The following is a 25,018-nucleotide window of genomic DNA, read 5'->3' as shown; positions in this document are numbered from 1 at the left end:
TGTGTGTGTGTGTGTGTGTGTGTGTGTGTGTGTGTGTGTGTGTGTGTAGGGGGTACAGGCGGGTGAGTGTGAGGTACATTCCTGCCTCTGGAATATCCATCACACTCCACCTGACAGACTCTCACTAAACTAGACGCTCACTGGCCAGCAATCTCTCAGAATCTACAGTCTTGTCCCTTCTTCCCCCTCTTCCTGGAGTCCCAGCAGTGACAGGCATGAAAAGCCATACCTGACTTTCTACGTAGGTGTTAGGGATTTGGACTCAGCCCCTCATGCTGGCAAAGCACTCATACCCACTGAGCCATCTGCAGAGCTCCATGGGGGTCTGTTCACAGGCCCAGAACGTAAAGATGCGCTGAGCTGTCCAAAGAGGAAGAAAAGCGAAGAGCTACCTTCATATGGATGCAGACCACTCTCTACAACAGCTTGCTGGGGATTGATTCTCAGCCCTCTGCCCTGCATCCTTCCTAAGACTGATGTTGTGTGGGTGGGGTCCCAGCTCACACCACCAAGTCCTCCAGTGCTTTAATGGTGACACGCATGGCTGGGGACATGAGACTGTGTGAAGTCGATGCTTTTCCATCCAGCAGCCCACATTTGTCTGGTTTAGCTGCTGCTTCGACCCCTTCCAGGATGCTTGTGAATGTCCCTGATCATGGCCTTATGTCAGGGCCTTCCCCCTTGTGCTGTTTTAGATTGTGTGTGTGTGTGTGTGTGTGTGTGTGTGATTTTAGACTTTGAATTTGTCTTCTCTTTTCCATAATGAGTGAGCGTTGTCTGTGGTACAAACTGCACGGCTGCAGCTGTGATGTGCACACATTCCCAACTGCCCTGCCACGATTTACTGGAAGAACAGCCATTGCCACTCAATTCCCTTTAGAGTGTCTCAGACATCAGTTGGCTCTATGTCCTGACCCATTCCCAATTCTGGTGTGTGTCCCAGTGGCTCCTCTGCCTCTGTGTCAGTATTACTCTGTATTGATCACAACTTTGTGTCTAGATGCTGGGTACTTTCAGTCCACCAACTTTGTTTTCTTGTCCATGACCCTGAGGCTTTCTGGGTCCTATGCATTAACCTTAGCTTCAGGGTTTTGGTGCGTGCAGATACACCTATGAGGATTCTGGCTGCATTTTAATTAAATGTAGACAGACATGGTAAGACTCAGTTAACAGTCCCATGTTTTCTGCCTCAATAACACTCTATGTGCAAGCTTCTCCCAGCTTATGAGATGTGCCCGCACCAATGCTTTGTTGCTTTCAGAATGCTGGTCTTACATGTTTCTGTTTGTCTTGATCATAAATGTTTCAAAAACTATTCAGTTTTGTAAATTTTCCAAACTTTTGTTACTAGTGTATAGAAATTCTGAGTTTTCCCTCTGACCTTGTGTCCTACAATTCTGTCATATATAGCTAGGAGCTATGATGGTCTTTTCTATATATTGAGATTATCTGCAGGTCCTCTGTGAGTGGAGGTGGGTTTAATGCCAACATTGTTGTTGTTTTTCATTCCTCATTGCACCAGCAAGGATGGCCAGGGAGTGCTGAGAATAGCAGACTCGCCCCTGCCTTCGTGGATGAGCAATATTCAGGGTTTCGTTTAGACAATCATTCAACCTTGCAACCTCCACCTTTAAGTTACGGTGACCATCAGACTGTTGGCGTGCTTAGAATAAATCTGGCTTTTGCTTTTTGTCTATAGACCCCATTTGACATCCCACCCCCAAAACACAGTTTTTCTGTCTTCTTTTGGATTATTTTCTGTGATTCAGGTTTATGTTCTTATGTGATATACACAGAATTTAGTTCAGTGTGTTTGTGTTTCAGTATTCTTGGGGCATGACTAATTCATCCCAGTAGCTTCAAGCGTGATTCTATTCTTTACATGTAACTTTAAAACAATATATTAATTTTCTCTAAACCACTCTTTGTCTGTCTGTCTGTCTATTTACCTAACATCGTCTTCCTCTGTTTCCAGATTGGCCTTGGCCTTGTAACTCTCATGCCTCAGGAACCTGTTCCTCACTGTGGCTTGCCTACAGTGGTTCCAGTCCTCTGCTGTGTGAATCATAGACACTGCCCCTCTTCTGGGTGCCATTGGTCTCTCACTTCCAGTCTGGTGGATTACATTTAAATATGCTGTCTTGATACTTCTCTATAGTTTGTACTGGATTCTCGACATGGGATATTCTGCCTGTGAAGTACTGGAAGATTGTTTCAGTACTTTCAAGAACTTTAAGTGACTTACAAACATTTTGGTCATGCTGGTGGGGCTTGACGTTGTGATTTGGTGGGAATAGAACAGCATTTATTCAAAATTTGGTGATCTCTCCATTGAAGACAGACACAGGTGACCAGTCTGCCCCGAGGGAACAGGTGCCAGTTTCTACTCTGTGTGTCTTGGGTGCCTCTGGAGAACCATGCCCATCCTTATTCAGCTCTTCTTCCCTGACACAGCTGTCCTCTCTGCCACTATGTGTCATCAACTGTAGGTTTTGAAAATGAGCCCTAGTTGTACTGAACCCTCCTCCCATGTTGTAGCTTCAAAAGTCTCTCAAGGTAGTAAATTCAACAATGCTAGGGCTTATGTAGTCTGTTCCCTGAGATTGTGTGTGTGTGTGTGTGTGTGTGTGTGTGTGTGTGTGTGTGTGTGCGCGCCAGTGGAGGCCAGGAGAGAGTGTCAGATCCCTGAAGACGGAGTTTCAGGCTCTTGTGAGCCTGCCAGCATGGATGCTGGGAACTGAACTCAGGTCCAGTGTGAGAGTAATATACAGTCTTAACTGTAGAGCCATAGCTGAGCTCTTGACTTCCATCTCCATGGAGACTGGTTGTAGCAGATGGAGGTGCTGGTGGCTGCCACTCAGCAGCAGGCTCCTCCAACACTGTGTTCTTCACTGTGCTGTCTAGTAAATGGGGATGAATTGTCATAGTGGGAATACTGAATGAATTGGACAGAAAAGTCTGTTCTAAGCATATACATAAATCCTACAGAAAGCATATCTATCAAAGAAAAGAAATGTTATGTTCCTATTAGTCCTAATGAATTATGTTTTGAATCAGAAGGATAACACACTCGAAAGCATACTTTAGAAAACTCACTGTAGGTGGTCCAAGAACCTAATCAAGATACGCTTTAACTTTTAACAAATCTGCTCCTATTTACTTTTCATCCCCAACATCTGTTGCCAAATTTTCCCATTAATGTGACATCTGCCCCTTTCCCTTAGTCTTGCTGGGGATAGAGAACACATTTTTGGATTCACTCATTGTGTTCTCATTGTCAATGATGTTTGCATTGTTATTATAGCTTGTGTTTCCTTTCTATATTTTTTCAGTGTGCTCGCTATGACAACGTCTTCATTGCAGAAGTCCTCATTGACAGGGGTGTCAATGTCAACCACCAGGATGAGGACTTTTGGACACCAATGCACATTGCCTGTGCCTGGGACAACCCTGATATTGTCCTGTTGCTCATATTAGTAAGTACATTCATCCAGCCTACCTAGCGCTTGAGGACTCGGTGACAGATATGCATTTAATAATATCTCTTAACGTGTCACATTACTTTTGGGGAAAAGCATGTATCTATGTCACCGTGCATGCCCCAAGAGTTCAGATAACTAGAAACTAAAGTTGTCAATCATGAAGCTCATGTTCATGTTATGACAAGCTTTAGAATCGCATGCTTTGGTACACATAGTGTTCGTGGAATGGCCGTGCTTGTTCGCAAGAATTCACATGGAGACAACTGCAGTTGAACCTTTGACAAGACTTTTTCCAGTGGGATCATGAGAGAGTGAGGAGGACACAGGAGCTGGAGGGGGAGAGGTAGAAATGATGCAAATACAGCGTCTGTATATAGAATAACAACAACCTCTGCCCATGCTTGAGTACACACCACTGGGTAGGACTTTTCCTCTATATGTACGGCAGGATTCACAAACTTGGTTCCATTGCCAGCCAACATGACCCCCTCTAGTCTAGAAAGCCAAGCCTCTGAGAAAGGTGCAGGGAGAAGGCTGGTGTCTATGTGGTCTCTGTGGGAGGCAGGTCCAGACTACTGTACCTGTGACATTGCAGAATGGATGCTGTGGACCTTAACAACAGAAAGGCTGAGCTTGTGCATGGCTACACAGTGACGGCATGGCCATTAGGAGGGCCTCCGTGGGTCCCTGGCCAACCTTGCCCAGAGAGACTGTGGTCATGGGAAGTGTGACCTTGAGAATGCACTAGGGACTGGAGGTAGCACACGCCCAGGGTGCTGCACCCTGGGAAAGAACGCTGCATGTTTATAAGCAAGATGGGAGTAAGCATGGATGTGAAAACTGGTGCCCAAGAGGTATCAACATACAAGGAAGGTCTCACAGTGAGGATGCGCTGCATGGTGGGAAATTCCTCAGGTCCCTCTGAGACTCTGTGAATGAGGGAATCAATGCAGAGTTTGTGTACGCTGAAGTTAAACAGCTCCTTCCAAGGAAAATCAATAAACAGTGACATTCCTCCCAGCCCTCCGAGTACATGTTGAGAAGAATGACTCTGAAGAAGAGCCTTCCTAACTTGGGACAGATGCCATACGCTGTTGCCAGAGTCACTGCTGGAGTCCTTACACGGCAGCATAGGGTCAGAGTTCTTCATAGTCCGCCTCTGCGCTCATGCCGGCCTCCAAATTTCTGAACATGACACTTGTTTATCCCTGAACTTAACAGCATGTCACCTCCATTTTTCAACATCATGCCTCATTGCAAGTATGGAACTTGTTTAAGTCATGGTTTATTTCCTCCACACTCTCAGCAGAAACAACGAATAACTTTTGCTTTGTAACTTCTATGTAAGAAGTTAGAGAAAGATGAACAGTTTAAACCTAAATCAAGGAGGAAAAAAATGATAAAATATCAGATCATAAATAAATAAAATTCAACACAGGAAAACATTGGCTAACACAGATTAAAAGCCAAAGCTAAAATTAAATAGTTTGCTATAAACGCCCAGTAAACAGCGCAGGGTAGCTCTGTGAAGCAGCAGCAGGACTTTCTCCTACAAATCAGCTAAATAGAGAAGAGTTGATTGAGTCCAAGCAAGAGATGGAGTTTTGCAAAACTGAATTTCCATCATCTGTACTGGGAGGGAAGCAAGCTTTGAAAAGGATGCAGAGAGTGACAGAGACCCTTCCCAAAGGCCTGAGCTGGGACAATTTGAGAAACAATCAAAAGTGGCCATAATAAATGATAATGTAAGAGAAACAACAATAAATATCTCTGTGCCCAAGCTTACTACATAATGGGAGTGTGTTTACTATTCTCCCTGGCAGGTGACCCTGGGAGAGCAGGCCTAAGATGACATGGGCTAAAGTCTCATGCAGTAGCCAAAGTCGTCAGAACATCAGCCCATTATATTCTGAGGGTTAAGGAGAATCAGCTGAGAATCCGCTGAGGGTTAAGGAATCGGTGTTCAATCACAAGGACAAGCCACACATGGCCAAGTCTTAATTTTTTAATAGGGAAACATTCATAATAACAGGTGAAGTAACTCAGGCCTATCCGCTGCATCTCAGAGGAGCAAGAAAGGACATTCCAAGAATAATTGCATGGTTTTGAAGAAACTGACTCCACAGGACACCTGTCTTGTTTTCTTGGCGTTTTCTCAGGAGCACTCAGAATTCCCCTTGCCCGGCTCCATTCTTGGTCTGCAGTCCAACAGGAGAGAATACACAATCTCCTGTGCAGGCGAGTTGTGAAAAACCCGTGTGGACCTGTGCTCTCAAGCTGCCAGAGCACACCGCTGCACAGACACTGTGCTGTCCCAGGGATTCCTTCTGAAGCTGGCAGTGTGGAGAGGAAGAAAGGACATAATCAGGACCTGTCCAGAGCTCCCTCAGATCAGAGTCAAGGCCCAGCTCAGCATTGACATGATGTGTTCATTTCACGTGGCGTTGGGGAGATGATAATGGCACTCCACAGCCCTGGTGTTCTACCAAAACACACAAAGCAAGAATGACGTGAAAATTTTCACTTGGACCCCATTCAAGGGCCATTGTACGAAATACATAGTAATGTGTCTCTCTTTCCCAAGGCTGTAAAAATCAGTTCCCGTCCCCTCCAGCTCTTACTATTTCCCACTTCTTACATAAAATTCCATTCACTCTGCCCATCATTTGGCCATCAGGCTCAGCATCTGCTTTGACAGTCTATACTGCAAAGGCTTTCAGAGGCCCTCTGTAGCAGGTTCCGAGGTTGTTTCCTATTTTCTTTTTCTTCTGATGTTCATCCTCTTTGCCTTTCAGGATGGGGATTGAACATTTTAGTTAGGGTCATCTCTTTTGCTTAGTTTGTTTAGATGTACAGATTTTAGTGGGTTTATTCTATGTTGTATGTTTATATGAGTGAGTATATACCATGCGTGTCTTTTTGCTTCTGGGACAACTCACTCAGGATGATCCTTTCCAGGTCCCACCATTTACCTGCAAATTTCATGATTTCCTTATTTTTCATTGCTGAGTAATACTCCATTGTATAGATGTATCACAGTTTCTGCATCCATTCTTCAGTTGAGGGGCATCTGGGCTGTTTCCAGCTTCTGACTATTACAAATAAAGCTGTTACAAACACGGTTGAGCAAATGTCCTTGTTGTGTACTTGAGCCTCTTTTGGGTACATGCCTAGGAGTAGTATGGCTGGATCTTGAGGAGGCGCTATTCCTAGTTGTCTGAGAAAGCGCCAGATTGATTTCCAGAGTGGTTGTACAAGTTTACATTCCCACCAGCAGTGGAGGAGGGTTCCCCTTTCTCCACAACCTCTCCAGCATGTGTTGTCCCTTGAGTTTTTCATCTTGGCCATTCTGATGGGTGTAAGGTGAAATCTCAGGGTTGTTTTGATTTGCATTTCCCTAATGGCTAATGAGGTTGAGCATTTCTTTAAGTGCTTCTCTGCCATTCGATATTCCTCTACAGAGAATTCTCTCTTTAGCTCTGTTCCCCATTTTTTAAGTGGATTACTTGGTTTGCTGCTTTTCAGCTTCTTTAGTTCTTTATATATACTGGATATGAGTCCTCTGTCAGATAAAGGGTTGGTGATGATTCTTTCCCAATCTGTAGACAGTCGCTTTGTTTTGATGATGGTGTCCTTTGCTTTACAGAAGCTTTTCAGTTTTATGAGGTCCCATTTATTGATTGTTGCTCTTAGAGCCTGTGCTGTTGGTGTTCTGTTCAGGAAGTTTTCTCCTGTACCAATGAGTTCTAGGGTATTCCCCACTTTTTTTTCTAGCCGATTTAATGTGTCTGGTTTTATGTTGAGGTCTTTGATCCACTTGGACTTCAGTTTTGTGCAGGGTGATAAGTATGGATCTATTTTCATTTTTCTACATGTAGACATCCAGTTGGACCAGCACCGTTTGTTGAAGATGCTGTCTTTTTTCCATTGTATGGTTTGGCATCTTTGTCAAAAATCAGGTGTCTGTAAGTGTGTGGGTTTATTTGTTCTCTACATTTTGATCAGTGTGGTTTTCTGTGGTGTTGTCCATCTGGGAGTCTCTAATGTTCTTAATACGTTCATTTTTATCATATTTAACCACATAAGAAAGAATGGTTTTAAAATACAAAAGCGTAACATTCAAACATGAGCATCACTACATTTATGATTTTACATAGTTATTTAAACCATGATGTTTGTTCATATAAATAATGACAGCAATTCAGAAGCACTCAAGAGAGAAGAGGAAGGTGGCCCCAACCCGTATATGATGCTTTTAGGGAGAAGCTAATTCTTAAAGTGTAATTTGTGTCAGTGAAGTACAGCTGGTGTGTGTGATTTCCGACATCCTTTTTTGTTAGCTGTTTTTTTTTTTTTTTTTCCCCTAATTGCAAGAACTATTTACTTCAGAAGCATTGGATATAAAAAAAAAAATAAAAGAAAGACAGAAAGAAGATGAGAAAGACTTACTTACACTTCCAGTTTCCTTCCCCTGTGTGCGTGTTTATAATGCCCACGTGTGTACTTATGTGTACACAATGCCCATGCATATGTTGGAGGCACATGTGTGTCTATGTGTATCAAGTGCTTATACACATATACATGTCTGTGTGTGTGCATGTGTGTGCCTCTGTGGATTACGCATGTAATACCTGGATTCATACTGTGTTCACACTGCACATTTTCCACGTGCGTGTTTGTATGTGCACGTGTGTAAGTGTGTGTGCAGATGTGTATGTATGTAGAACACTCACTCAATGTTTGGAATTACTCGGGTACATACTGATTATTCTCAAGGATTTTTAAATTTACGTAATTTTCTGAGTATTCTCCACAGTTTAAAACACTCCAAACACAAATTCAGTGGTGTGTGGTTTCTGTGTTTAGGTGCTATGATATTTTAGGAATATTTTTGGCAACTTAGTTTCTACTTCCTCCTAGTTACAGATGATTATCACTTCATAATTTAGAATGTCTGTTTCCAGTAAAATATACCATCTTTCTTTTCTCCACAAGTGAATTAGAATAAGTGTGGCAGGCGTCCGACAATACTGTTGACAAATCTCTGTCTCCTGGAGCCATTCACTCCATCCATTTAGGGTTTTAGTTAAAGTGTCGTCCACCCCTTCCATCTCAAAAGAGGTGACCTTCTGAGATGTTCCTGTACCTTCAAGGTGTTCCCAGCGTTGTAATCTTGGGAAGAGCTAAGAAAGGGTGTACGTAATAATTCAGCTTTGCCCCTTGAACCTAGCATGGAGCCAGCTTGAAAGTCCTCTTTTAAAGGGACAGTGTTCCTGCAGCTCTTCAGCTCCTCCTCTGAGGTTGGTCTCATGGTTGTAACTCCAGGATAGATTTCAAATGATGAAACATGCACCCATGCATTTCCCTGGGGTGGAGCGCTTTCCCTGGGAATACACTTTCTGGGTTGGTAGTGCTTTAGTGGTTGCAGAAAGAAAAGAAGCGGAAGACAGCCTGTTGGTAAGTGAAGTGCACACGGCTGCAGAAAAAGATGCAATTGTAAAGTCTCGGGCAGAAACTCGGTTCCAAGAAGACAGGGAACATGCTAGAAGATCATACTAAGTTCATGCGGTGCTGTGAGAGTCAGGGAGTGGGTGCTGGCTGGAAAGCAGAGCGGCACATTTGAATTGTGTTGTAGGTGGAGAATAAATACCATGACACCAACAATAGACTGATGTCCATGAATTCAGCAACAGCACAGCTGGTGGGTGGCCTCCGCAGTTAGGAATCCTGAGTTTTTAACACAGTCTGAGTTGGTGGACAGAAAATCCGCTTAGCACCTAGACCTGGGCTGCGGAGTGATGAGCCGTCAGTGGGTTTGTTGTACTTGGAGTTCCTAACACTCAAGAGGACAAATATACAGCTTTGTCAAACCCAGAGACAGAGCTGTGAGAAGTCCTGAAAAGGAGCGAGGGGCCGAGCGGGCGGCAAGAGGGCCAGCAGCTGAGAGCATGTGTGGGAGGCCTGTGTGGAGCCAGTGGGAAGGCAGGTGGCTCCGATGCCACAGTGCCTGCTGCTCCTGAGGACCTGAACAGCAGTGAGCACACACCTGACAAGCCAGGTGCCGCAGACTGGCCTTGTAATCTGGATCTGGGGAGACTGAGGCAGAAGGGTTCGCTGACCCGGCTGTGCCTTCTTGGCACGTCCCAGGAAAACATGAGCGATCCTACCTCAAACCAAAAGCAACAAGCAGAAACCAGACAGTGCCTGAGCAATGACAGACTGTGGCTGTCCTCTTACCTCCCAAGAAATGACTCCTTCACACATAAACACAGACGCACATGCGTATGTCTACATACACACCAATACACACATATACACGTGTTTATACACACAAACATGTACTTGCCAATACAAACACAAATGTGCATACAGACACCACAGTACACACACAAATACGTGCATGTGCCGCACATACCACACACACATATACATATGGATAAACACATGTAACACACACACAAAGGTACACACAGGACACGTGTGTACGCACACATGTCACACCCAAGTAATTACCCAAGTAATTCAAGGACTCTGGAGAATGTTCTTAATGAATGTGTCCCCTAAAATTCACTTTAGACTCCTGCTGCTCCAGAGAATGGGGTAAGGATGTGAGGAATTTAGGGCAGTGATTAGATCATGAGGATAAAGCCAAGAATTAGACCCATGCCCTTACAAATATGTTCCCGGGAGCTGGCTGGCCTCTTCCAACTCTTTAGAAAGCATTTGCAAGGTATGGGAACCTCAGCAGACGTGGTCCCTGCTTGTGCCTTGGCCTGGGAACAGCGCTCAGACTGGGAGACTCGGCCCAGGGTCGTACACTGGGGCAGATTCTGCAAGTTTTCTCTGCATTTTATTTCTCATGAGTCAGTGATGAGCGGGTAGCCAGGCTTTCTTGTCCATGGGTCAGGGGAACATACCTCATGGCTTTCCCCAAAGCTGATGGAGAAGTGGCAGCCTGACTTCTTCCTCGGAGGAGCAGCCTGGAGTCACACTCAGGCCCAGTCACGGAGGCTGGTCCTTGCTATTCCATGCGGAACTGCTGAGTAGGATGCCGCTAGCAAATCATGCTGCATGGAGTCAGACACGCCTTTACATTTAAGTTTACAGAAACGTTCTGTGTGCAAGCATTTTTGGGAAACAGGGAACACTGTTCCCTGTTCCCTGTTAAGGGAACACTGAAAAGATGTGGTCATTGTGTGGCTCTCAGAGATGAGACACGGCACATTGCACCTTCTGCAGCTAGGATTATTTCTTCTCTTCATTCCTTTTCTGATACTCTATGTACTCCAGCTGCTCCATTAGGTATTTTAATATTAATAGAAATATGGTGTTGGGTAATTTATATGTTGGCTGTTTTATCATCCTCCATGAACACATGATGAAGCCCGCTCCTTTTTAAATTATTTAATTCAGAAAGCTTGAGCCAGGCCTTGCCGAGTGAAAATCCCTGTGGCAGATTTTACAGACTATATTCTCTGAATCAACGTATGACATCAAAACCTTCAGAAGGCTTTTACTGGTGGTCTGAGCAAGCGAAGGCATCTCTGCATGTCTCTGAATTCTGTGTGAAAGTATGCATAATAGCAGTGGCCTTTCTGCAGACATGTGGGGGATTTCTACTCTATGGAATACACACACACACACACAAGCACACACACATACATACATGCCGGCACACACATGCAAATACAGACACACATGCACACATATTGACACACATGCAAACACACACACACACACACACAAACATCCTCTCTCTTACACACACACATTCTGCTACGTTGTCTGCCTTTACATATCTTGGCCATCCTGTCATGTTCACATATCAGTCTGTTATGTTAGTTAAACCCTTTTGCTGATGTGTGTAACAGAACCCAGGATGGACACAGTGGCTGCTGCTGTTCAGAAGCTGACGTGTAAGTTTAGGGACTGTTGCATAGAAGCACCAGGCTCGACAATGTTTGTGGAAGCCAACCTACTTAGGGGTTCACCTCAGACAGAGCACATGGAAAGGCAGAACACTGGAATGTTTGGCTGGCATGGCGTTGTACTCCTTCCTGTAACAATTGAAGATTTGAAAGGGAAGTCTTTGAAACGTTAATTGGTTAATTGCCACGAGTCAGGGGGAAATACATACATTACAGAACATATTGAGGGCACATACATACATATATGTGAGCATTGAAGAGTCAACTTGAAAAAGGTAAATGGTACCAGATAGGATAAGTTATCATTGAGCATTCTCTGTTGGCCAAGAACAAGCAGACACGTAATAAATCTGTGATTTGAATTTATACAAGAAACAGAGGTGAGGAGCCAGTGGATATCATCACATGTGACTACTTAGTTGGTGGCCAAAGTGGAAATAGACTGTCAAGGAAACATTAAGACAAAAGTCGAAGCTGCTGTGAGATCATTCGGCTCAGTTGTCCTCATACACGAAGAGCTGTCTGTGGCCCTGGGACCAGCCTGACTTGCTGGCTCATCCCCAGCCTGACCCCCAGAATCACGCAGCGGGGCCCTGTCGATACCACCTACATGCCGCCTCATCCACGGCGAGACTGTGCCATCTGCCTGGGGAAACTAAGCCAGTAAACGAAAGCAGCGCCACACAAGAGGGTGCCAGGGCAGCTCCAGAATGGCCCACTGGCCCTTTACAGACTGTGCCTGGAGCTCACTGCAGGCTCAGTCCTTCCCAGGGCATGTGGACAAGATGGCCTCCATCTGACCCTGTGCCTCCTAGCATGCGCACACCTCCCAGAGCTGCACCACCAAGAGAGCAAACGATGCTATCGCATAGAGCTGACCAGGGAGGTCTTAAACTCTCAGCACAGTGTAGCTTAGAGCCGATGCCATGAGGTTGCCTGCGAGAGGATAAAGGATGCTCAGTGGATAGACTATTTTGTCTGACCGTCTGAGCAGAGATTAAGAGAGTGAGAGTAAATCATGGTCAAATGCTGGAGAGCTCCCCTCAGGGAAGAGGCCTAGTTGGCAGTACAGAGAGTCGCATAGCCTTGCAGAAAGAGCAGGACAGCCCCTCTGAGCATGACTTGCTCTCCTTTCAAGGTGAGAGAACATGTGTAACTTTCTGTAATTCTAGGAGCTCACATCAGGAAGATGTCAGGTGGCAGATTATGAGAACTGGTCACCTCCCGGCTCACATCTGTCCCCAGCACATTACTGTCCCTATATCTGTACCTGCCGCCTTCCTCCTACTGACACCTGATGCCCACAAGTGTCATTTTGTAGCGTCACTAAACTGCTCTGGCAAAGTGTAAGTGTCTTGAGTTTCACCTTGAATTGATAAAAGATCCTTGCATCCTTACCTGAGAACCAAAAGGACCTCAAGGTGCACAGGTGAGTTCAGGTCTGAAACTGGGCAATACAGATCCCTTAAGTCATTCCAGGGAGAAAGCTGTAGTCACAAGGCCAACCAGGGAAACTTAACAAAACCCTGTCACATACTAAAATTCAAATAAAAGTGGTTTATGTATAGTTGGCAAAGCATTTACCTAATGGTGAAAGGTCTGGGTTCAGTCTCCAACACTCCAAAAAAAAAAAAGCAACTTTCTTTATTGAAATTCTGCTACAAGTTGGACACTGCTCACTTCAGAAAATCTGACAGAAACTGGGAAATATGGTTTCTGCACTAACACTGCCTCATCCTGTGTGCTGCACTGATTTATTTATTAGCATTTAATACACTGAAGTGTTTCTACAAATGATTTGCATGCTATCCAGTATCAGAGCTTTTGCCTGTGATGGACAAAAGCAGAACAGTCTGGAGCTGAAACGGAGACGCTACTCCCAGGCTAGGCAGGCAGCTCTGGGCCACAGCATGGAGGAAGACATCAGACATCATATGCCCCAGAGAGTATTACAACAACCTGCAGGGCATCCTGGAACAAAAGGACGATAGTCCCTGTGAGTGTCAGTGAGTGAAAGTCACAGAGGTGCCGCGATTTAAAGATGAGAGCCACAGCCTTGTCTGTGGCCTTCATATTTGTTTTTAAGAAGGGCAGGATTTAAGGATGTTTACATGTCCAGGATCTAAGAAAGATGGCTGAGAGAATAGAGAAACTTGCTAACAAGCCTGATCCCTAAAATCCCTCAGAGTGGAAGGAGAAAACTCACTCTAACCAGTTGTCTTCCAAACACACACACACACACACACACACACACACACACAGAAACACACAGATACACACACAGACACACACACACACACAGTGGCATGCATAATCCACTTCCCACAACAAGAAATAAAGAAATGTTTAATGTGTATCATTAATATACACATATATTCATATATACATGTATAATATACATATTAATATATATGTAAACGAGTCAACAGTGTTCTCCACACCTGGAGGACTGGAACAGTAAACACGAGTGGAGACTCTGTAAGTTAAGGGCTATGTGTCCTGTGTCAGACATTTTGACATGGGGTTCCTGGACACTGCTTGGAGAAGCACAGGAGTGGCTGCTGGCTGTGGAGCTCAGAGACTGCAGGAGTCATATTTGCACGTGAAGGCAACAGAAGCCAGCAGGAAATCAGATCAGTCCAGGAAGTGTGGGCTCTAAAAACAGAAAGAGCATTTGAAAAGCAAGCCAATTATAAACTATCTTTAGGATGCAGGAGGCTGAAAAGAGAGAAAAGAAGCCACATTTATAAAGAAAGCCAGGCTTGCGTTGTCATGAAGGCAAGGGAAATGCCTTGAGAATCTCCTGGGCAATGTGGAGGCCATATTTCTGGGAGTTGTGAGCCACTCAGATATGGTGGGCAAAAATAGAAAAAAATTGCAGACCACATTCCTCCTGCAAGGTTCAAGACCAGACTAAACATTTTGTGGTTTCTTTTGCTTATATGTGGAAACATTGTTGAGTGGAAGATTAAAGTGGGGATAAGATGCTTTTTAAAATTCTTTGAGCATTTAATTACTGTGTGTGTGTGAATGTGTGTGCCACTGTGTGCATTTAGAGGTCAGAGGACAACTTACAGCTACAGGTTTTCTCCTTCTACCGTTCGGGCTCCAGGGATGTAACTCAGGTGAAGGCTTGGCAGTAAGAGCCCTAACTGTGAGCTATTACTTTTAACCAAAGGAAGACATGACTCACACATGCTGGTACCTAAGACACTAGCGAGAGATCATACATTCAGGCCGTTGGTGCAGCACACTGAGAGACAGAGAATGTCACCTCCCCAAACCTTCGGTGTGTGTCTAAATCTTCCCAGATTGATTTACATCTTTGCTCGGGAAGGAATGGAGTCTTCGGCCCAGCCACACATGTATTTTAGCAAGGCTGCTAGGGACAATGAGCAGATGAATGACCGTGACTTAGGGGCACTGGCTGGTTTTGTGCAGGCTTTGATCAGCAAACAGTCACCGGGTGCCTACGAGGGCTACACACAGAGCTTCACCCAGGGGGCGTGCCTGGCGTATTGGGAGGGGCACCCTCAGTGACATGACATTAGGCTGCATTTCTGGTACTGTCCTCACCTTGTGACCCTTTTCTGGTCCTTTTCTCAGAAACACGTTCTTATTGGGCTTTCTTGTGAAACTATTGCTTTTATTTAATCTCGGCCTTTAATTACATTCTGACAACAGGTCCATTCAGACTCGGTTCCAGCTAGCTCCCCAGACAGTGTTAATGTGTCTAAATTTCTTCTCACCTTTGCATTTATCAGACCCGAGGCTCACTAGAGACATGCCAGAGGGGCTCTAAGCTTTCACCCCCAAGATAGTTTTGTTCCTTTCTTATTTTCAGAAGACGTAGCCCAGTGGAACTGAACATACTTGTTGGAGAAAGTTGGAAAAGTCCACCCAAATGCAAGGGATAACACTTTAAACAGTGAAGCCTTGCAGCCCACAGAAATGCTCATCAAGCCCCCAGTGTCCCCTACCAGGACAATCAGAGAAATCATCAAAATTACATACCTTGTGCACAGTTTGGGTGGTGTAAGCGAGGGGCCGGTAAAGAAGCCACCAAAATAGCCAATTAATGATTAGGTAGTTTTGTTTTGGTTTGTGTTTGTTTGTTTGAGATAGATTTATTTCTTTCTTCTCAACTGCAGCCTCCCCTCCCTCCGCTCCTCCCAGTTCCCCCCTCCCCCGGGGCCAGTGCTCCTCCATCTCCCTTCAGAAAAGAGCAGGACTCCCAGGGATAACAATTGAACACCACCACATACCAAGTTACAGTAAGACTAGGCACATACCCACATATCAAGGACGGATGAGGCAACCCAGTTGGAAGAGGATCCCAAGAACAGGCAAAGGATTCAGAGACAGCCCCGCCCCCACTGTTGAGATTCCCACAAGGCCGCCAAGCTACACCACCGTGCATCTGTGCAGATGTGCTAGCTCAGGCCCATACAGACTCTGTGGATGCTGCTCCAGTCTCCGTGAGCTCCCGTGAGGCCCCTGAGCTGATGCTGTGTGCTGTGATCTAGTGGCGTCCTTGACTTGGAGGGTACAAGAGAAAGAACAGTCAGAGGCATCTGGAAGAATCCAGAGCAGAGAGAACAGGAAGCAGACAGCATGGCCAGGGCTGTCTCTGGGAGCAGAGAGGAGAAACAGCAGAGAATAGCAAGAAAGAGACGCGTAGACCACAGCAAGATAGAGGGAGCAGGGGAGAAACCTTGCCATGATGTGGAGATCAACCAAGTGTCTGGGTACAGGGAAACCTATGGACTACGTCAGCCTGGGAGCTAGCACGCAGAGGAGGAGGTGTGAAGGGCCGGGATGCTAGTGTGGGCTTTGAGATGGAAACCAAGTCTGTGTGAGTGGGGCTGAAGGAACCTGGAGGCCAGCACGGGGTTTTGATATGCAACCGTGTGAATATGTCAATGGGCATCATATGTCCCTTCTGCCACTGCAAGAGAAATGACTCCTGTCCATTCCTAAGCAATGCTGGCTTTTAGCTACCCACTTGAGATCCTTTGGTATCCCAGCTTTAGCTGAGGCAAGACTGTCATTTCCAGACATATGTACCTCCTGAGACCTCCCCAAGCCTACTCTGTTAGGAAATCAAGGCTGAGGGCATGGCCAGCATCATGTCATAGCATCTGCTCACTTTCTGGCTCCATTCACCTCACAGGGCTGACTGCTGGCCTCAGCCCTCAACATTCGGCTGCAGCCTCCTCCCTCCCAGCCTGGGCATCTGCTGTCTCAGCGAGCCCTGAAGTAAGAAAGCATACCCCAGTGACTTCCGGTCAGGAGGTGTGACGGTCAAGAGTGTACTCCTTTAGACACATACTTTGTACTTCTCTAGCCCCGAAAACTTCCTTCAGGAGCATCGGTTTTCCTAACAGGCAGTTTTGTCATATAAATATCATTATATAGTCTCTACAATTTTTTTACTGATTTCTTTATTATTAAGCAATATCTCTCTTGTCATACATAATTCCTGCTTGCTGTACTGGGTTCTGGTCCTGTCATCATGAGAGAAAAGCTACCAAAACAACTTAAGGGAAGAAGGATTTACTTCGGCTTGTGGTTTAAAGAGAGTCTGTCCTAGCTGGGAGAGCACGGGGCAGGCTCCAGGGAGGACAGTGTGTGTGCGCAGGCTCCGTGGTTTCTTTCTTATTTTAAATTTAATTTTATTTTATCAATTACACTTTATTCACTTTGTATTCCCCCCATATGTCCCTCCCTCCTCCCCTGCCAAGCCCACCCTCCCTCCCCCTTCTTCACGCATGTCCCTCCCCAAGTCCACTGATAGGGGAGGTCCTCCTCTCCTTCCTTCTGATCTTAGTCTATCAGATCACATCAGGAGTGGCTGCATTGTCATCTTCTGTGGCCTGGTAGGGTTGCTCCTCCCTCAGGGGGAGGTGATCAAAGAGCAGATCAATCAGATTATGTCAGAGGCAGTCCCTCTTCCCATTACTATGTAACCCACTTGGACACTAAACTGCCATGGGCTACATCTGTGCAGGGGTTCTAGGTTATCTCTATGCCTGGTACTTGGTTGGAGTATGAGTCTCTGGAAAGACCCCTGTATTCAAATTTTCTGGTTCTGTTGCTCTCCTTGTGAAGTTCCTGTCCTCTCCAGATCTTACTATTTCCCACTTCTTACATAAGATTCCATTCACTCTGCCCAACAGTTGGCCATAAGTCTCAGCATCTGCTTTGATAGTCTGCAAGGCAGAGCCTTTCAGAGGTCCTCTATGGTAGGTTCATAGGTTGTTTCCTGTTTTCTTCTTCTTCTGATGTCCATTCTGTTTGCCTTTCAGCAAGGGGATTGAGCATTTTAGTCAGGGTCCTCTTTCTTGATTAGTTTCTTTAGATGTACAGATTTTAGTAGGTTTATCCTATGTTATGTCTATATGAGTAAGTATATACTGTGTGTGTATTTTTGCTTCTGGGACAGCTCACTCAGGATGATCCTTTCCAGGTCCCACCATTTACCTGCAAATTTCATGATGTCCTTATTTTTCATTGCTGTGTAATAGTCCATTGTGTAGATGCACCTTATTTTCTGCATCCATTCTTCAGTTGAGGGGCATCTGGGCTGTTTCCAGCTTCTGGCTATTACAAATAAAGCTGCTACAAACACGGTTGAGCAAATGTCCTTATTGTGTACGTGGTTTCTTAAACAAACAAACAAACAAACAAACAAAATAACTGCTGGGAGTAAGTATTCAAGCAAAGGCCTGTGGGGAGACATTTCACCCCCCAGATGCTTCTGTGGCACACCACTGCCTTTTAACTTTTGTTGTGACACATGCCCACGTTTTTAAGGGATCTTCAAACCTGTTGGAAGCCCTGGGAGGTCTCAAACACTTTACAAACAGCTAACTAAGGTGATTATTAACATATCAAAGAGGATGGATGCTGGCATCTGTGCCAGAAGCTGGCATACCTGCCCCTTATGCTGAATCCTGTATAACAGCCATTTTGGCTAGCCCACTTTCTTGGCCTTGTGCTACCTTGGTCTCCTGGCCTCTTGGCCTTCCTGTTCTTCCTTCTCTTCCCACTCACCTCTCAGTGCCTCCTGGCTCAGCCTGTTGACAAGGTCCATTGTGGACTCTTCCAGATGCCTTTTCCCCTTGTGTTTTCTGCATATCTGTAACAAACCTTCTCCATGCTTTAGGAGCAGCCATGCCCCCCTTCCTTCCTATTTCTTTTCTTTTTTCCACTCAAGCACATCAGTGGGTTTCTTCTAATTTTGCTTCCTGCTTATAAAGCAACTCTTGAGAGGGCTCTTCCAGCTTTTATATCCATCTTCTGCTAGATTCCTGCACTCACACTGGCCACACTGAGCTTTCCTCTTTGATCTGGGGCGTCAGGCTGAGACCTTTGTTCTCAGAGCCTGTGGGAACACCCTCCCTTTACTATGAGAACAAACCGTAAGAGTCTGTGCGTATTTGGGGGTGTCCTTGGGAGGGCTGAATGTACATACTACTCACAGTCAAACTCTTGGAATCCTGGGATTGCTTTCTAACTCTCTCACATGCTTTGCTGTGGTATGTATCACGGCAACAAGGGCACATATAAGTATTTATCCTCTCCTGAAGTAGTAACCATTGACCTAAGGTGGTTTTACAGGGAGAGCTGTGAAACTCTGTTCCACTATAATTCAGCTATTATAAATTTTTAAATGGCCATAATAAAAGCTTTTAATTTTTATTGCCATAAAAATTGTAAGCATCAAATTCTCAAAGCGCACTTTAATCATAATAAATGTTCAGTGTACTGCTCCTTAATGAACGAGTGGCCACCCAGCTCTATTGCCAGCTGTATTATCTGCCAAAACACCAGAATCCAAAGGGAAATCACACGCTTATAATTTTCTCTCTGCATAAATAGTGGAAGCCATGGGCGGCGATTGCTAGAAACGAAAGATGCAGGTACCTGCTGCTTTGAGTCCTCTCTGTAGAGCGACTCGAGGGTCAGGATGTGGCCAGGTCCTGGTGAGAGGGTCTTTCCAGCCCAGTCACAGCGTTCACCTGCCCAGCCAAATGCGGCCTGTAGTACTGACTATTCTCACTGGAGCCTCCCGCATAGCCTGGGGCTCTGGCATCTCAGCTGAGCCCTGAAAGAAGATGCCCCAAGGCAAAGGTTGTGAGATATGAAGGTAAAGGGTTATCCTCACGTGGCCGTTTCTATGTCTAAAGCCTTCACCAGAGAGGGGGAAAGCTTTCTTTAAAAAGTTTGTTTTATTTTTATTGGGGGGCTGTGTGCACACGTGCGCATGCGTGGGGTGATGGTAGAAGAGTGCTTCATACGCCCTGGATCTGGAGTTGCAGGCAGCGTGAGCCACCTGACGTGGGTGCTGGGTGCCGGGAGCTAAGCCTGGGTGCTCCGGAAGAGCAGCGGCGCTCTTCACTCTTGAGTCATCCCTCCACTCCCCACTCCCCCAATCTTCAGCCTGAAGACTCGCTTTCTGAGTGAACCTCACCAAGTAGCATTTCTACCAACTGCCCGTTTCAGCAACGGGAAAAAACAATTGTGTGGAACCACACAGGCGGGGAAGACAGAAGAGCACTGGGTGTCTGAGTGTCCTGGCTGCACGCCCGTTTACTTCCGGCTTTCTTCTTTTTTGAGAAAAAAAAAAATGTTTATTTCAGTTAATAGTTGTAGTCTATTGTGAAGGGAAGCTGGGGCAGGAACTAAGGCTGAGGCCATCAGAGAAACACTTACAAGCTTGCTCTTCCTAGCTTCGGAAACCTGCTTTTTATACAACCTAGGACCACCTGCCCAGGAGTGGCAATGCCCTCCCATCTCAATAGTTAATTAAGAAAATATTCTACAGCCTTGCTTACAGGCAATCAGACAAGCATTTTCTCAGTTGAGGTTCCCTTCCTAGCCAATTCTAGCTTGTGTCAAGTTGAAAAAAAAAAAACAAAAACTAATCAGGACAGTGCTACAGTTCATTTATTCATTCAATTCTAAGAACATCCTGGTTCTTCTAAGTCTTAATAATTCTAAATGAAAACACTATAAATATCCATACCACAATGAAAATCCACAATGAGATAACACTATGCTACTTTTAAAATGTCCCAAGTCCCAAACACTATTAGCAGCAAACTTAAAGCAATAGGAACTCTCATGAATTGAGAGTAGCTAAGCCACTTTGTAATATATAATGTGGCAACTTGTTACAAAGCTAAAGGCTGTTTTACCTGGTGATATTACAACTGTATACCTTAGTTTTTACTCATGTGGATTGAAAACTTAATGTCATCTAAAAAATACTTCCGGCTTTTTGAAAAGAAGGGTTGACACATCTTCTTGTGAAGAGAACTTCTTGCCGTTGACTTGATTCTTTTGCAACCACAGCACAACTTTGAGGTTTGTCCTTCAATTTACAAGGCAGAACTGGGGGAACGATTTTACCCACAGGTGCCGGGTTATGGGGGAGAAAAGAGGCTCGGCTGTGACATCATTGGTTACTGGGCAGAGAGCACATGTTCAAAACTCTAAGCAGGAGATGGCCAAGGAAATGGGAGAATCAGAGGAGGGACCTCAAGACCTCAGGTTTTCATTTAGTTCTTCAAGAATAAATTTTCAGGGGAGCAGAGTGCTGGAGAGGTAGCTCCCTGTATTGACTGCTCTTGCAGAAGATGCAAATATAGTTCCCAGCCTCCACAAGGCAGCTCACAGCCACCTGTAACTCTGATCCTGTCTCTTCTGCCTCCAGAGATACTGCCTTTACAAAAGAGCAATGATCCCCCAACATCAGCAAAAGCACAGCTATGACTGTATCATGAACATGCTTGGACAAATATTTGTGATGGCCACAGTATACCAAAAAGTAGGTTTTCCCACAGTTCAAGCCAATCCTAGTGATGTTCACCTCCAGGACACCTCAGGAGACAGAGGCAGACAGGTGTCTGTGAGCTGGAGGCCTGCCTGATCTGCATAGTGAGCTGGCCAGACTTACATGATAGACCTTGTGTCCAAAAGGAGAAGGAGGAGGAGGAAAGAAAGGAAGGAAGGAACAAATGAAGGAGAAAAGGAAAGAAGGAAAGGAAGGAAGGAGAGAGAGAAAAACAGAGAAAGAACTAGGAAACACTAATAGTCACCCTGAGAAAGCTCAGGGTAATAGTCACCCTGAGAAAGCTATGGCAGAACAGGGTGTGTGAGAGGGTGGAGAGTGGAGGGAGCTGAGGTGAGCAATCCCAGGAAGAAGGCTGGAATTCCAGTGGCTCAAGACGACTCTTCTGGGCATTATGGTTTGGGATAGAAGGTACAGAGGAGACATAGGAGGTGAGAGAGTTTGAGGGGCAGTGAGGATCCATATGTGTCTGGCACAGAAGCAGGGCATCCATGGAGCGAGCTCATGGGACAGTGCATGAAGCTGGCACACTGAAGCAAATGCCACAGGTACCTGATATATAGCAGATAGGAGGCTAATTCCAGGGGTGGGAACGCTTGCTTGGAGACAAAGAACAGAGTTCATGATTTAGAGGGGTGATGAACTGGACACTTGGGTATGTAAAATGACTCTTTATGGAAGTGTAATAGAATTTAGTTAGTGTCTAATGACACAGGAAAGGGAGTGTGTGAAATTAGCTATTAGGTAAAAAAAACAAGAACATAAGATGGAAGGCCACTGCGTTCTGCTTGTTTTCACAAAGTGCTTCCACTCAGCACATGTGCTCACGCAATGTCTGTGTACACTGAAAGAAGCAGAAGGTCATCGACATCCTGCTGTTCAGCTGAGTACAGAGACTACGTTTATTTTATTTTTACTGCTTCTAGTGGTTATTTTAATAACTTAAAACCAGTCAGTTGCCATAAAATAATTGTTTTATTTATTATTTATTTTTACTTAAATGAGGAGCCCAGAGGAGGGCAGCAAATCCCTGGGGCTGAAATCGCAGGTTTTGTCAGCCACTCTGTGGGGATACTGGGACCGATCTCTGGTCCTCTGAAATGGCAGCAACTTCTCTGAGAGGCTCAGACATCTTCACAGGCCCTAAAGTCAAATTTCCAAAATGATCCATTTTTTAAGTTTCCATCAAAGCCCTTGATACCCTAACCTGGATGATTCTAGGCCATGAAGAAGCAGATCCTTTTGAAAAATCAGCAGAGCTTCATCCATGGAATCTCTTTATCCTTCTGTCGTGACACTGATGATGTTTATGACGGTGCTTGTGTTAGAGCTGGCCCTTTGGTACTGTGTCAACAATCCCATAGGCCCTCTCAGCGATATCCAGATTTTCTCCTTTGAAGAGCGTTTCAAAGTCAGCACTTCACATTTTGATCTGTGATCTATTATGAATGATTTTTTTTTTTTTGTGAGGAAAGATGTATCTGTTATGACTTCATATAAAAGATGCTGAGACAAATTACTTCTCAGAAGTAATTTCCTGGGGGAGTGGAGGTGGCCATAGTGGGGCCCTGGAGGGAAAGGAATCCACAGTTTGAGAGAATAAAGCGAGGTTTCTGACAAGGGCTCTTAGGAGGGCTAAGTGCCACACCATGCGACCTAGCCTGTGTGCTAAAAGCCACAAGGCACAGATCACAAGCCAGGTGGTAAGTCAAAGCTGTAGGCCTGCAGCCGGGAGCCACCAAGGGCTAGGAGAAGTCCCCTGACGGCAGCACTCACAGAAGTTCTCTGTAGCTGACACTGGGGGAAAGAGTAAAGGATGGTGTGGCCTGGTGGGGAGAGCAGAGGCTAGAGAGAGGGTCTGTGGTCGCGTCCCTTTCCCACTGGTCGTGGTTCCCCAGCACTAACTGTCGGCAGCGCTCTGATGTATCATCTACGTCCTTTCTTCTGTCTATATTTATGTGGGTCTGTCTCCGCCTTCTGTTCCTGTCTATTGATCTGTGCATTTTTTTCAGCGATATCACACATCCCATTATATTGCTTGACAGAAAGTCTTGTGATTGGATGAAGTGAGCCTTCTGACACTTTCTCCCTCAACTTTGTGTTGGATAATTAGTTTTCTTTCCAAACCTTTAAAACTTTGTCATCGGCTTGTTAGTGTCTGCCAAATAATTTTCTAGGATTTCAATTGGGACTTTATTGATTCTGCAAGACAAGCTTGGAACAACTGTCATCTTGGCATTCCCACCCATAGCCGGGGGCTATTTTCCCAATTGTGCGTTGGAACAGCTTTCTTGGTAGGCTTCCATCCCTTCTTGTCTTGTAAGCAGTTTGTTAGGTTCGTGATCTAACTAGTTCTTATCCCAGGATTCTAATATTGACAGTAGCATGCTTTTGTATTCAACCCTCATGTTTGCAGAATGGAGAAGTGAATAAAAGTTGTTTTCACACAGACCTTCCATCCTGAGACCTAGACCGGTTTTGGTTTCGGGACTCTTTCTCTGTAGAAGTTTGTTTCGTATGTGAGCACATGCTTTTTTTGTTTCTCTGTGCACAGGTTGTACACGTAGCTCTATTTCATGTCATATTTGGTTGACTAAGACATCATGAGGAAGGCATAATGGGAGGAGACTCTACCTTGTCTTGTGACAAGGGTACTGTGGAGTTTCTTTGGTGTTAGCTGTCAGGGTACTCTGTCAAAGGGGAGTCATGCTCTGTGGCTCCTTACTGTTTTCCATCAGCACGCGTAGATTGTACCAAATGTGTCATGGAAGTCCGCTGAGGTGAGCATGTGCTTTCTAGCTTTCCTGCCTGTTAGTGTGATAGATTGCATTATTGATTTTCAAGTGCTGAACCTCTGGCCAGGATAACATAAAGATACAAATTATTTTTAAAGATTTTTTTTATTTATGTGTATGTGTGTGCCAAATCAGTCTATGTGTACTTGTGTATATGGGTCCATGACCAAGACATGCCTAGTTCAGTCAGCAGCTGTGAGAGGCAAGAAGGTATCTGTCTTGGAAGCAGGAAGCAGGGCCCTGCTGAGAGCTCAGTGAAGCCCTGCTTGGAAGTGCATTTTGATTACCTTTATGCATTGTTTTGTCAGTTTTGTAATATTTTGCTGAGGATCTGGCATCTGAATTAATGAGAGTCTGTAGTCTTTGGCATTGGGTTACGCTGGCTTGATGAAGTGTGTGGCAGTGTCCCATCGCTTCAGTGTGCTGAAAGAGCCAGCAGAGAGTGGACACATTTGCCTCCTGGAAGACTTACAAAATTCGTCATGAACCAAATGCTTCATCGTGATTTGTGGGGGATTATTGACATGTTCAGCTATGTCCGATGGATGGTCTGCTTCTTCAAGGGTCTGGAGCAGCCTGTCTTTCAGGGAAGTAGGTTGCTCCATGTCCGTTATAAACTGTGGCTTACGGCTGTTCAGAATGTCCCCTTTCATTCCCCTGTGTATGGGTCTCTAATGGAGCACCACTTTATACATGGCATCAGTTTGTGTAGTTCAGGGGCTAGAGAGATGGTCCAGCACCTTACCGGGATCTGGGAATCCTGATTGGTCCCAGCACATACATCAGTGTCTCATAACCGCCTCACTTCAGTCCCGGGGAATGGGATGCTTTGGACTCCAAGGGGTAGGCAGGACTAATGCAGGTAAACACATGCAGGCACATACATCCGTGTGAGGGCATGTACACGTGTGTGTGCCTGTGTGTGCATGTGTGTGTGTGTGTGTGTGCATGTGT

At 45.3% G+C, this 25,018-nt stretch overlaps 1 protein-coding gene across 2 annotated transcripts in view; it reads left to right on the top strand.

Moving 5' to 3' along the window:
• The window catches only part of Myo16 (myosin XVI), a 449,864-nt gene that overhangs the window by 155,171 nt on the left and 269,675 nt on the right, over positions 1-25,018 (top strand). For both annotated transcript variants that reach the window (XM_055608467.1, XM_055608466.1), the window contains exon 4: positions 3,333-3,476. In XM_055608467.1, the coding sequence (XP_055464442.1) occupies positions 3,333-3,476 (144 nt within the window). The remainder of the gene's footprint in view (positions 1-3,332; positions 3,477-25,018) is intronic.

This window comes from Psammomys obesus, unplaced genomic scaffold (assembly GCF_907164565.1).
Source record: "Psammomys obesus unplaced genomic scaffold, mPsaObe1.curated_primary_1811, whole genome shotgun sequence".
Classification (NCBI taxonomy): domain Eukaryota; kingdom Metazoa; phylum Chordata; class Mammalia; order Rodentia; family Muridae; genus Psammomys; species Psammomys obesus.
Note: the sequence above shows the minus strand (reverse complement) of the source record. Positions and strands in the feature narration are given on the sequence as shown.